At 50.3% G+C, this 17,189-nt stretch overlaps 1 protein-coding gene across 1 annotated transcript in view; it reads left to right on the forward strand.

Annotated features, from left to right (window-relative positions):
* LOC134993276 (protein sel-1 homolog 3-like) overlaps positions 1 to 17,189 on the forward strand; it is a 161,582-nt gene that overhangs the window by 40,930 nt on the left and 103,463 nt on the right. The window contains exons 11-12 of the mRNA XM_063950860.1: positions 101 to 280; positions 17,033 to 17,152. Coding sequence (XP_063806930.1) covers positions 101 to 280; positions 17,033 to 17,152 — 300 coding nt within the window. The remainder of the gene's footprint in view (positions 1 to 100; positions 281 to 17,032; positions 17,153 to 17,189) is intronic.

Consider the following 17,189-nt stretch of genomic DNA (forward strand, 5'->3'; position numbering starts at 1 on the left):
GGCCCAGTAACCGCAGAGGCTGTGCTGCCAGTGTCTCCCCGGTAACCGCAGTGGTTGCTGTAGGATAGGAATGATCCTGTCACTGTCTGTCTGTCTCCAGGCTCTGAAATTCAGCCTCATCTCTGCCCAGAAGAGCGAGCGTCTGTCACAGCTGTCCCTGGGGCACAAGCACCACCTGGGCGTGGACGGGTATCCGCTGGACTATGATCTGTCTTATGCCTATTACTCCAGTGTCGCCCGCCAGACGATGACCGACCGACTGCAGCCGGACAAACACCAGGTGCCCGCTGATACTTCTCATGGGAAGAGGGGAACCGGGCGCCTCACAGCAGATCCGTGGTACACACACATGGTACACACCCACATGGTACACACACATAGTACACACACACATGGTACACACACATAGTACACACACATAGTACACACACATATTACACACACATAGGGGGTCATTCCGAGTTGTTCGCTCGCAAGCGGATTTTAGTAGATTTGCTCACGCTAAGCCGCCGCCTACTGGGAGTGAATCTTAGCATCTTAAAATTGCGAACGATGTATTCGCAATATTGCGATTACACACCTCGTAGCAGTTTCTGAGTAGCTCCAGACTTACTCGGCATCTGCGATCATTTCAGTGCTTGTCGTTCCTGGTTTGACGTCACAAACACACCCAGCGTTCGTCCAGACACTCCTCCGTTTCTCCGGCCACTCCTGCGTTTTTTCCGGAAACGGTAGCGTTTTTTCCCACACGCCCATAAAACGGCCTGTTTCCGCCCAGTAACACCCACTTCCTGTCAATCACATTACGATCACCAGAACGATGAAAAAGCCGTGAGTAAAATTCCTAACTGCATAGCAAATTTACTTGGCGCAGTCGCAGTGCGGACATTGCGCATGCGCATTAAGCGGAAAATCGCTGCGATGCGAAGATTTTTAACGAGCAAACAACTCGGAATGATCCCCATAATACACACACATAGTACACACACATGGTACACACACATAGTACACACACATGGTACACACACATAGTACACACACATGGTACACACACATGGTACACACATAGTTGATCGCTAGCTGCCGTTGTTCGCAGCGCAGCGATCAGGCTAAAGATCGGCACTTTTGCGCATGCGTATGGCGCGCAGTGCGCACGCGCTACGTACTTTCACAACAACCGATGCAGTTTCACACAAGGTCTCGCAACGCTTTTCAGTCGCACTGCTGGCCGCTGAGTGATTGACAGGAAGTGGGTGTTTCTGGGAGGTAACTGACCGTTTTCAGGGAGTGTGCTGAAAAACGCAGGCGTGTCAGATACAAACGCAGGCGTGCCGGGAGAAACGTGGGAGTGGCTGGCAGAACACAGGGTGTTTGTGACGTCAAAGCAGGAACTAAACAGTCTGAAGTGATCGCTAGGTAGAAGTAGGTCTGGAGCTGCTCAGAAACTGCACAATCTTTTTATGTAGCAGCGCTGCGATCCTTTCAGTCGCACTTCTGCTAAGATAAGATACACTCCCAGAGGGCGGCGGCCTAGCGTGTGCAATGCTGATAAAAGCAGCTAGCGAGCGATCAACTCGGAATTAGGGATATAGTACACACCCATAGTACACACCCATGGTACACACCCATAGTACACACCCATGGTACACACCCATAGTACACACACATGGTGCACACCTATAGTACACAACCAATGTACACACATATAGTACACACCCATCACACAAACACAGGCTCCATCGTACACACTCATCATACACACCCATTGTACATGCCCATTGTACGCACCTATTGTACACACCCATTGTACACACACATCATACACACCCATCACACAGGCCCCATCATACACACCCATCATACAGGCCCCATCATACACACCCATCACACAGACCCCATCATACACACCCATCATACAGGCCCCATCATACACACCCATCACACAGACCCCATCATACACACCCATCACACAGACCCCATCATACACACCCATCGCACAGACCCCATCATACACACCCATCATACAGGCCCCATCACACACACCCATCGCACAGACCCCATCATACACACCCATCATACACACCCATCGCACAGGCCCCATCATACACACCCATCATACACACCCATCGCACAGACCCCATCATACACACCCATCATACACACCCATCGCACAGACCCCATCATACACACCCATCGCACAGACCCCATCATACACACCCATCACACAGACCCCATCATACACACCCATCATACACACCCGTCATACACACCCATCGCACAGACCCCATCATACACACCCATCATACACACCCATCGCACAGACCCCATCATACACACCCATCACACAGACCCCATCATACACACCCATCATACACACCCATCATACACACCCATCGCACAGACCCCATCATACACACCCATCATACACACCCATCGCACAGACCCCATCATACACACCCATCGCACAGACCCCATCATACACACCCATCATACACACCCATCACACAGACCCCATCCTACACACCCATCATACACACCCATCGCACAGACCCCATCCTACACACCCATCATACACACCCATCGCACAGACCCCATCCTACACACCCATCATACACACCCATCGCACAGACCCCATCATTCATGCTCATCGCACAGACCCCATCCTACACACCCATCACACAGATCCCATCATACACACCCATCATACACATCCATCACACACCCATCGCACAGACCCCATCCTACACACCCATCATACACACCCATCATACACACCCATCGCACAGACCCCATCATACACACCCATCACACAGACCCATCATACACAACGATCGCACAGATCCCATCATACACACCCATCACACAGACCCCATCATACACAACGATCGCACAGATCCCATCATACACACCCATCATACAGACAACATCATACACACCCATCATACACACCCATCATACAGACAACATCATACACACCCATCATACACACCCATCGCACAAACCCCATCATACACACCCATTATACACACCCATCACACAGACCCCATCATACACAACGATCGCACAGAACCCATCATACACACCCATCATACAGACAACATCATACACACCCATCATACACACCCATCATACAGACAACATCATACACACCCATCATACACACCCATCGCACAAACCCCATCATACACACCCATTATACACACCCATCACACAGACAACATCATACACACCCATCACACAGACCCCATCATACACACCCATCATACACACCAATCACACAGGCCCCATCATACACAATGATCGCGCAGATCCCATCATACACACCCATCACACAGATCCCATCATACACACCCATCACACAGACATCATACACACCCATCACACAGACAACATCATACACACCCATCACACAGACCCCATCATACACACCCATCACACAGACAACATCATACACACCCATCACACAGACCCCATCATACACAATGATCGCACAGATCCCATCATACACACCCATCACACAGATCCCATCATACACACCCATCACACAGGCCCCATCATACACACCCATCACACAGACCCCATCATACACACCCATCATACACACCCATCGCACAGACCCCATCATACACACCCATCGCACAGACCCATCGCACAGGCCCCATCATTCATCATACACACCCATCGCACAGGCCCCATCATACACACCCATCATACACACCCATCGCACAGGCCCCATCATACACACCCATCATACACACCCATCGCACAGACCCCATCATACACACCCATCACACAGACCCCATCATACACACCCATCACACAGACCCCATCATACACACCCGTCACACAGACCCCATCATACACACCCATCACACAGACCCCATCATACACACCCATCACACAGACCCCATCATACACACCCATCATACACATCCATCACACAGACCCCATCATACACACCCATCACACAGACCCCATCATACACACCCATCATACACATCCATCACACAGACCCCATCATACACACCTATCGCACAGATCCCATCATACACACCCATCATACAGACCCCATCATACACACCCATCACACAGACCCCATCATACACACCCATCATATGCACCCATCATACACACCCATCACACAGGCCCCATCATACACACCCATCACACAGGCCCCATCATACACACCCATCACACAGGCCCCATCATACACACCCATCACACAGGCCCCATCATACACACCCATCATACACACCCATCATACACACCCATCGCACAGACCCCATCATACACACCCATCGCACAGACCCATCGCACAGGCCCCATCATACACACCCATCATACACACCCATCATACACACCCATCATACACACCCATCGCACAGGCCACATCATACACACCCATCATACACACCCATCGCACAGACCCCATCATACACACCCATTGTCCACACCCATCATACACACCCATTGAACAGGCCCCATCATACACACCCATCGCACAGGCCCCATCATACACACCCATCGCACAGGCCCATCGCACAGGCCCCATCATTCATCATACACACCCATCGCACAGGCCCCATCATACACACCCATCATACACACCCATCGCACAGGCCCCATCATACACACCCATCATACACACCCATCGCACAGACCCCATCATACACACCCATCACACAGACCCCATCATACACACCCATCACACAGACCCCATCATACACACCCGTCACACAGACCCCATCATACACACCCATCACACAGACCCCATCATACACACCCATCACACAGACCCCATCATACACACCCATCATACACATCCATCACACAGACCCCATCATACACACCCATCACACAGACCCCATCATACACACCCATCATACACATCCATCACACAGACCCCATCATACACACCTATCGCACAGATCCCATCATACACACCCATCATACAGACCCCATCATACACACCCATCACACAGACCCCATCATACACACCCATCATATGCACCCATCATACACACCCATCACACAGGCCCCATCATACACACCCATCACACAGGCCCCATCATACACACCCATCACACAGGCCCCATCATACACACCCATCACACAGGCCCCATCATACACACCCATCATACACACCCATCATACACACCCATCGCACAGACCCCATCATACACACCCATCGCACAGACCCATCGCACAGGCCCCATCATACACACCCATCATACACACCCATCATACACACCCATCATACACACCCATCGCACAGGCCACATCATACACACCCATCATACACACCCATCGCACAGACCCCATCATACACACCCATTGTCCACACCCATCATACACACCCATTGAACAGGCCCCATCATACACACCCATCGCACAGGCCCCATCATACACACCCATCGCACAGGCCCCATCATACACACCCATCGTACACCCCCATCGAACAGGCCCCATCATACACACCCATCGCACAGGACCCATCATATACACCCAACGTACACACCAATCATACACACCCATCATACACACCTACGTACGTCAGTGTGTAGATTAAGGCAATATTTATTTGAAACAGTATACTGGTGCGCCTGAGATATTGTCTGCACACAGACGCCTAAGGAGTGACATTGAGTTGACCTCCCGATACGTCAGTGTGTATACAAGGATTTTTAACCTATCGTACACACCTATCATACACACCTATCATACACACCCATCATACACACCCATCATACACACCTATCATACACACCCATCACACAGGCCACATCATACACACCCATCGCACAGGCCCCATCATACACACCCATCGCACAAGACCCATCATATACACCCAACGTACACACCCATCATACACACCCATCATACACACCTATCGTACACACCAATCGTACAGGCCCCAACATACACACCCATCATACACACCCATCATACACACCCATCGCACAGACCCCATCATACACACCCATCGCACAGACCCCATCATACACACCCATCACACAGACCCCATCATACACACCCATCATACACACCCATCATACACACCCATAGTACAGGCCTCATTGTACACACCCATCATGCATATGTCCATTGTACACACCCATCATACACACCCATAGTACAGGTCCCATCATACACACCCATTGTACACACCCATTGTACATGCCCATTGTACACACCCATTGTACATGCCCATTGTACACACCCATCGTACACACCCATCGTACACACCCATTGTACATGCCCATTGTACACACCCATCATACACACCCATCGTACTACTTGTCCATTGTACACACCCATCGTACACCCCCATTGTACACACCCATCATACACACCCATCGCACAGGCCCCATCATACACACCCATCATACACACCCATAGTACAGGCCTCATTGTACACACCCATCATGCATATGTCCATTGTACACACCCATCATACACACCCATCGTACTACTTGTCCATTGTACACACACACCCGTCGTACACACCCATCATACACACCCATTGTACATGCCCATTGTACACACCCATCGCACAGACCCCATCATACACACCCATCGCACAGACCCCATCATACACACCCATCACACAGACCCCATCATACACACCCATCATACACACCCATCATACACACCCATCGCACAGACCCCATCATACACACCCATCGCACAGACCCCATCATACACACCCATCATACACACCCATCGCACAGACCCCATCATACACACCCATCGCACAGACCCCATCATACACACCCATCATACACACCCATCACACAGACCCCATCATACACACCCATCGCACAGACCCATCGCACAGACCCCATCATACATGCTCATCGCACAGACCCCATCCTACACACCCATCATACACACCCATCACACAGACCCCATCCTACACACCCATCATACACACCCATCACACAGACCCCATCATACACACCCATCGCACAGACCCATCGCACAGACCCCATCATACATGCTCATCGCACAGACCCCATCCTACACACCCATCATACACACCCATCATACACACCCATCGCACAGACCACATCATACACACCCATCATATGCACCCATCACACACCCATCGCACAGATCCCATCATACACACCCATCATATGCACCCATCACACACCCATCGCACAGACCCCATCATACACACCCATCATACACGCTCATCGCACAGACCCCATCATACACACCCATCGCACAGACCCCATCATACACACCCATCACACAGACCCCATCATACACACCCATCACACAGACCCATCATACACAACGATCGCACAGATCCCATCATACACACCCATCACACAGACCCCATCATACACACCCATCACACAGACCCCATCATACACAACGATCGCACAGATCCCATCATACACACCCATCATACAGACAACATCATACACACCCATCATACACACCCATCATACAGACAACATCATACACACCCATCATACACACCCATTGCACAGACCCCATCATACACACCCATTATACACAACCATCGCACAGATCCCATCATACACACCCATCACACAGACCCCATCATACACAACGATCGCACAGATCCCATCATACACACCCATCACACAGACATCATACACACCCATCACACAGACAACATCATACACACCCATCACACAGACCCCATCATACACACCCATCACACAGACCCAATCATACACACCCATCACACAGACAACATCATACACACCCATCACACAGACCCCATCATACACACCCATCACACAGACCCCATCATACACACCCATCACACAGACCCCATCATACACAACGATCGCACAGATCCCATCATACACACCCATCATACAGACAACATCATACACACCCATCATACACACCCATCGCAGAGACCCCATCATACACACCCATTATACACAACCATCGCACAGATCCCATCATACACACCCATCACACAGACCCCATCATACACAATGATCGCACAGATCCCATCATACACACCCATCACACAGACATCATACACACCCATCACACAGACAACATCATACACACCCATCACACAGACCCCATCATACACACCCATCACACAGACCCCATCATACACACCCATCACACAGACAACATCATACACACCCATCACACAGACCCCATCATACACACCCATCATACACACCAATCACACAGGCCCCATCATACACAATGATCACACAGATCCCATCATACACACCCATCACACAGACATCATACACACCCATCACACAGGCCACATCATACACACCCATCGCACAGGCCCCATCATACATGCTCATCGCACAGACCCCATCCTACACACCCATCATACACACCCATCGCACAGACCCCATCCTACACACCCATCATACACACCCATCGCACAGACCCCATCATACATGCTCATCGCTCAGACCCCATCCTACACACCCATCACACAGATCCCATAATACACACCCATCATATGCACCCATCACACACCCATCGCACAGACCCCATCATACACACCCATCATACACGCTCATCGCACAGACCCCATCATACACACCCATCGCACAGACCCCATCATACACACCCATCACACAGACCCATCATACACAACGATCGCACAGATCCCATCATACACACCCATCACACAGACCCCATCATACACAACGATGGCACAGATCCCATCATACACACCCATCATACAGACAACATCATACACACCCATCATACACACCCATCATACAGACAACATCATACACACCCATCATACACACCCATCGCACAAACCCCATCATACACACCCATTATACACACCCATCACACAGACCCCATCATACACAACGATCGCACAGATCCCATCATACACACCCATCACACAGACATCATACACACCCATCACACAGACAACATCATACACACCCATCACACAGACCCCATCATACACACCCATCACACAGACCCCATCATACACACCCATCACACAGACCCCATCATACACACCCATCACACAGACAACATCATACACACCCATCACACAGACCCCATCATACACACCCATCATACACACCCATCATACACACCAATCACACAGGCCCCATCATACACAATGATCGCACAGATCCCATCATACACACCCATCACACAGATCCCATCATACACACCCATCACACAGACATCATACACACCCATCACACAGACAACATCATACACACCCATCACACAGACCCCATCATACACACCCATCACACAGACCCCATCATACACACCCATCACACAGACCCCATCATACACAACGATCGCACAGATCCCATCATACACACCCATCATACAGACAACATCATACACACCCATCATACACACCCATCGCACAGACCCCATCATACACACCCATTATACACAACCATCGCACAGATCCCATCATACACACCCATCACACAGACCCCATCATACACAACGATCGCACAGATCCCATCATACACACCCATCACACAGACATCATACACACCCATCACACAGACAACATCATACACACCCATCACACAGACCCCATCATACACACCCATCACACAGACCCCATCATACACACCCATCACACAGACAACATCATACACACCCATCACACAGACCCCATCATACACACCCATCATACACACCCATCATACACACCAATCACACAGGCCCCATCATACACAATGATCGCACAGATCCCATCATACACACCCATTACACAGATCCCATCATACACACCCATCACACAGACATCATACACACCCATCACACAGACAACATCATACACACCCATCACACAGACCCCATCATACACACCCATCACACAGACATCATACACACCCATCACACAGACCCCATCATACACAATGATCGCACAGATCCCATCATACACACCCATCACACAGACAACATCATACACACCCATCATACACACCCATCATTCACACCGATCACACAGGCCCCATCATACACACCCATCATACACACCCATCATACACACCAATCACACAGGCCCCATCATACACAATGATCGCACAGATCCCATCATACACACCCATCATACAGACAACATCAAACACACCCATCATACACACCCATCGCACAGACCCCATCATACACACCCATTATACACAACCATCGCACAGATCCCATCATACACACCCATCACACAGACCCCATCATACACAACGATCGCACAGATCCCATCATACACACCCATCACACAGACATCATACACACCCATCACACAGACAACATCATACACACCCATCACACAGACCCCATCATACACACCCATCACACAGACACCATCATACACACCCATCACACAGACCCCATCATACACAACGATCGCACAGATCCCATCATACACACCCATCATACAGACAACATCATACACACCCATCATACACACCCATCGCACAGACCCCATCATACACACCCATTATACACAACCATCGCACAGATCCCATCATACACACCCATCACACAGACCCCATCATACACAACGATCGCACAGATCCCATCATACACACCCATCACACAGACATCATACACACCCATCACACAGACAACATCATACACACCCATCACACAGACCCCATCATACACAACGATCGCACAGATCCCATCATACACACCCATCATACAGACAACATCATACACACCCATCATACACACCCATCATACAGACAACATCATACACACCCATCATACACACCCATCGCAGAGACCCCATCATACACACCCATTATACACAACCATCGCACAGATCCCATCATACACACCCATCACACAGACCCCATCATACACAACGATCGCACAGATCCCATCATACACACCCATCACACAGACATCATACACACCCATCACACAGACAACATCATACACACCCATCACACAGACATCATACACACCCATCACACAGACAACATCATACACACCCATCACACAGACCCCATCATACACACCCATCACACAGACCCCATCATACACACCCATCACACAGACAACATCATACACACCCATCACACAGACCCCATCATACACACCCATCATACACACCAATCACACAGGCCCCATCATACACAATGATCGCACAGATCCCATCATACACACCCATCACACAGATCCCATCATACACACCCATCACACAGACATCATACACACCCATCACACAGACAACATCATACACACCCATCACACAGACCCCATCATACACACCCATCACACAGACATCATACACACCCATCACACAGACCCCATCATACACAATGATCGCACAGATCCCATCATACACACCCATCACACAGACCCCATCATACACACCCATCACACAGGCCCCATCATACACATCCATCACACAGACCCCATCATACACACCCATCATACACACCCATCGCACAGACCCCATCATACACACCCATCGCACAGACCCATCGCACAGGCCCCATCATACATGCTCATCATACACACCCATCGCACAGGCCCCATCATACACACCCATCATACACACCCATCGCACAGGCCCCATCATACACACCCATCATACACACCCATCGCACAGGCCACATCATACACACCCATCACACAGACCCCATCATACACACCCATCACACAGACCCCATCATACACACCCATCACACAGACCCCATCATACACACCCATCACACAGACCCCATCATACACACCCATCATACACAATGATCGCACAGATCCCATCATACACACCCATCACACAGACAACATCATACACACCCATCATACACAACCATCGCACAGATCCCATCATACACACCCATCACACAGACCCCATCATACACAACCATCGCACAGATCCCATCATACACACCCATCATACAGACCCCATCATACACACCCATCACACAGACCCCATCATACACACCCATCATATGCACCCATCATACACACCCATCACACAGGCCCCATCATACACACCCATCACACAGGCCCCATCATACACACCCATCACACAGACCCCATCATACACACCCATCATACACACCCATCGCACAGAACCCATCATACACACCCATCGCACAGACCCATCGCACAGGCCCCATCATACACACCCATCATACACACCCATCATACACACCCATCATACACACCCATCGCACAGGCCACATCATACACACCCATCATACACACCCATCATACACACCCATCGCACAGTCCCCATCATACACACCCATTGTCCACACCCATCATACACACCCATTGAACAGGCCCCATCATACACACCCATCGCACAGGCCCCATCATACACACCCATCGCACAGATCCCATCATACACACCCATCACACAGACATCATACACACCCATCACACAGACAACATCATACACACCCATCACACAGACATCATACACACCCATCACACAGACAACATCATACACACCCATCACACAGACCCCATCATACACACCCATCACACAGACCCCATCATACACACCCATCACACAGACAACATCATACACACCCATCACACAGACCCCATCATACACACCCATCATACACACCAATCACACAGGCCCCATCATACACAATGATCGCACAGATCCCATCATACACACCCATCACACAGATCCCATCATACACACCCATCACACAGACATCATACACACCCATCACACAGACAACATCATACACACCCATCACACAGACCCCATCATACACACCCATCACACAGACATCATACACACCCATCACACAGACCCCATCATACACAATGATCGCACAGATCCCATCATACACACCCATCACACAGACCCCATCATACACACCCATCACACAGGCCCCATCATACACATCCATCACACAGACCCCATCATACACACCCATCATACACACCCATCGCACAGACCCCATCATACACACCCATCGCACAGACCCATCGCACAGGCCCCATCATACATGCTCATCATACACACCCATCGCACAGGCCCCATCATACACACCCATCATACACACCCATCGCACAGGCCCCATCATACACACCCATCATACACACCCATCGCACAGGCCACATCATACACACCCATCACACAGACCCCATCATACACACCCATCACACAGACCCCATCATACACACCCATCACACAGACCCCATCATACACACCCATCACACAGACCCCATCATACACACCCATCATACACAATGATCGCACAGATCCCATCATACACACCCATCACACAGACAACATCATACACACCCATCATACACAACCATCGCACAGATCCCATCATACACACCCATCACACAGACCCCATCATACACAACCATCGCACAGATCCCATCATACACACCCATCATACAGACCCCATCATACACACCCATCACACAGACCCCATCATACACACCCATCATATGCACCCATCATACACACCCATCACACAGGCCCCATCATACACACCCATCACACAGGCCCCATCATACACACCCATCACACAGACCCCATCATACACACCCATCATACACACCCATCGCACAGAACCCATCATACACACCCATCGCACAGACCCATCGCACAGGCCCCATCATACACACCCATCATACACACCCATCATACACACCCATCATACACACCCATCGCACAGGCCACATCATACACACCCATCATACACACCCATCATACACACCCATCGCACAGTCCCCATCATACACACCCATTGTCCACACCCATCATACACACCCATTGAACAGGCCCCATCATACACACCCATCGCACAGGCCCCATCATACACACCCATCGCACAGGCCCCATCATACACACCCATCGTACACCCCCATCGAACAGGCCCCATCATACACACCCATCGTACAGACCCCATCATACACACCCATCGCACAGACCCCATCATACACAACGATCGCACAGACCCCATCATACACACCCATCACACAGACCCCATCATACACACCCATCATACACACCCATCATACACACCCATCGCACAGACCCCATCATACACACCCATCATACACACCCATCGCACAGACCCCATCATACACACCCATCGCACAGACCCCATCATACACACCCATCATACACACCCATCGCACAGACCCATCGCACAGACCCCATCATACATGCTCATCGCACAGACCCCATCCTACACACCCATCATACACACCCATCGCACAGACCCCATCATACATGCTCATCGCACAGACCCCATCCTACACACCCATCATACACACCCATCGCACAGACCCCATCATACATGCTCATCGCACAGACCCCATCATACACACCCATCACACAGATCCCATCATACACACCCATCATATGCACCCATCACACACCCATCGCACAGACCCCATCATACACACCCATCATACACGCTCATCGCACAGACCCCATCATACACACCCATCGCACAGACCCCATCATACACACCCATCATACACACCCATCGCACAGACCCCATCATACACACCCATCACACAGACCCATCATACACACCCATCATACACATCCATCACACAGACCCCATCATACACACCCATCACACAGACCCCATCATACACACCCATCACACAGACCCCATCATACACACCCATCATACACAATGATCGCACAGATCCCATCATACACACCCATCACACAGACAACATCATACACACCCATCATACACAACCATCGCACAGATCCCATCATACACACCCATCACACAGACCCCATCATACACAACCATCGCACAGACCCCATCATATACACCCATCACACAGACCCCATCATACACACCCATCATATGCACCCATCATACACACCCATCACACAGGCCCCATCATACACACCCATCACACAGGCCCCATCATACACACCCATCATACACACCCATCGCACAGACCCCATCATACACACCCATCGCACAGACCCATCGCACAGGCCCCATCATACACACCCATCATACACACCCATCATACACACCCATCATACACACCCATCGCACAGGCCACATCATACACACCCATCATACACACCCATCGCACAGACCCCATCATACACACCCATTGTCCACACCCATCATACACACCCATTGAACAGGCCCCATCATACACACCCATCATATGCACCCATCATACACACCCATCACACAGGCCCCATCATACACACCCATCACACAGGCCCCATCATACACACCCATCACACAGGCCCCATCATACACACCCATCATACACACCCATCATACACACCCATCGCACAGACCCCATCATACACACCCATCGCACAGACCCATCGCACAGGCCCCATCATACACACCCATCATACACACCCATCATACACACCCATCATACACACCCATCGCACAGGCCACATCATACACACCCATCATACACACCCATCGCACAGACCCCATCATACACACCCATTGTCCACACTCATCATACACACCCATTGAACAGGCCCCATCATACACACCCATCGCACAGGCCCCATCATACACACCCATCGCACAGGCCCCATCATACACACCCATCGTACACCCCCATCGAACAGGCCCCATCATACACACCCATCGCACAGGACCCATCATATACACCCAACGTACACACCAATCATACACACCCATCATACACACCTACGTACGTCAGTGTGTAGATTAAGGCAATATTTATTTGAAACAGTATACTGGTGCGCCTGAGATATTGTCTGCACACAGACGCCTAAGGAGTGACATTGAGTTGACCTCCCGATACGTCAGTGTGTATACAAGGATTTTTAACCTATCGTACACACCTATCATACACACCTATCATACACACCCATCATACACACCCATCATACACACCTATCATACACACCCATCTCACAGGCCACATCATACACACCCATCGCACAGGCCCCATCATACACACCCATCGCACAAGACCCATCATATACACCCAACGTACACACCCATCATACACACCCTTCATACACACCTATCGTACACACCAATCGTACAGGCCCCAACATACACACCCATCATACACACCCCATCATACACACCCATCGCACAGACCCCATCATACACACCCATCACGCAGACCCCATCATACACACCCATCATACACACCCATAGTACAGGCCTCATTGTACACACCCATCATGCATATGTCCATTGTACACACCCATCATACACACCCATAGTACAGGTCCCATCATACACACCCATTGTACACACCCATTGTACACACCCATTGTACATGCCCATTGTACACACCCATCGTACACACCCATCGTACACACCCATTGTACATGCCCATTGTACACACCCATCATACACACCCATCGTACTACTTGTCCATTGTACACACCCATCGTACACCCCCATTGTACACACCCATCATAAACACCCATCGCACAGGCCCCATCATACACACCCATCATACACACCCATAGTACAGGCCTCATTGTACACACCCATCATGCATATGTCCATTGTACACACCCATCATACACACCCATCGTACTACTTGTCCATTGTACACACACACCCGTCGTACACACCCATCGTACACACCCATTGTACATGCCCATTGTACACACCCATCATACACACCCATCATACACACCCATCGTACACACCCATTGTACATGCCCATCATACACACCCATCGTACACGCCCAGTGTACACACCCATCGTACACATCCATGGTACAGTGTGTTTTCCAATAGGCCACCCAGATGCACAGTACAGAGCACACTGACCACATAGACCAGGCATTCCCAACCACGGTCCTCGAGGCACACCAACAGTGCAGGTTTTAGTGATATCCAGGCTGCAGCACAGATGGTTAAATCAAAATAACTGAGCTACTAATTTAAGTCACCTGTGTTGAAGCCTGGATATCACTAAAACCTGCACTGTTGGTGTGCCTTGAGGACCGTGGTTGGGAATGCCTGACATAGACATATAGAATAATGTGCACATTAGTGTCTATGGGTTGGCAGAAGCTAGTGCACCCCAATAACCCTGCGCCCACCCTCTGTCATCGTCACAGGCCTTTGTGGAGCACATCCGTCTCACTGATGAGGACGTTCTGAAGCAACAAACGAAGGAGAACGACGACCTCTTCATGTGGCTGAGATTCCAAGCCAGGCAGGGAGTGACCTCAGCTCAGGTACTGCCCGCGGTGGCGTAGTGGGAGGGGCTACACA

Source organism: Pseudophryne corroboree, chromosome 2 (assembly GCF_028390025.1).
Source record: "Pseudophryne corroboree isolate aPseCor3 chromosome 2, aPseCor3.hap2, whole genome shotgun sequence".
Taxonomy (NCBI): Eukaryota; Metazoa; Chordata; class Amphibia; order Anura; family Myobatrachidae; genus Pseudophryne; species Pseudophryne corroboree.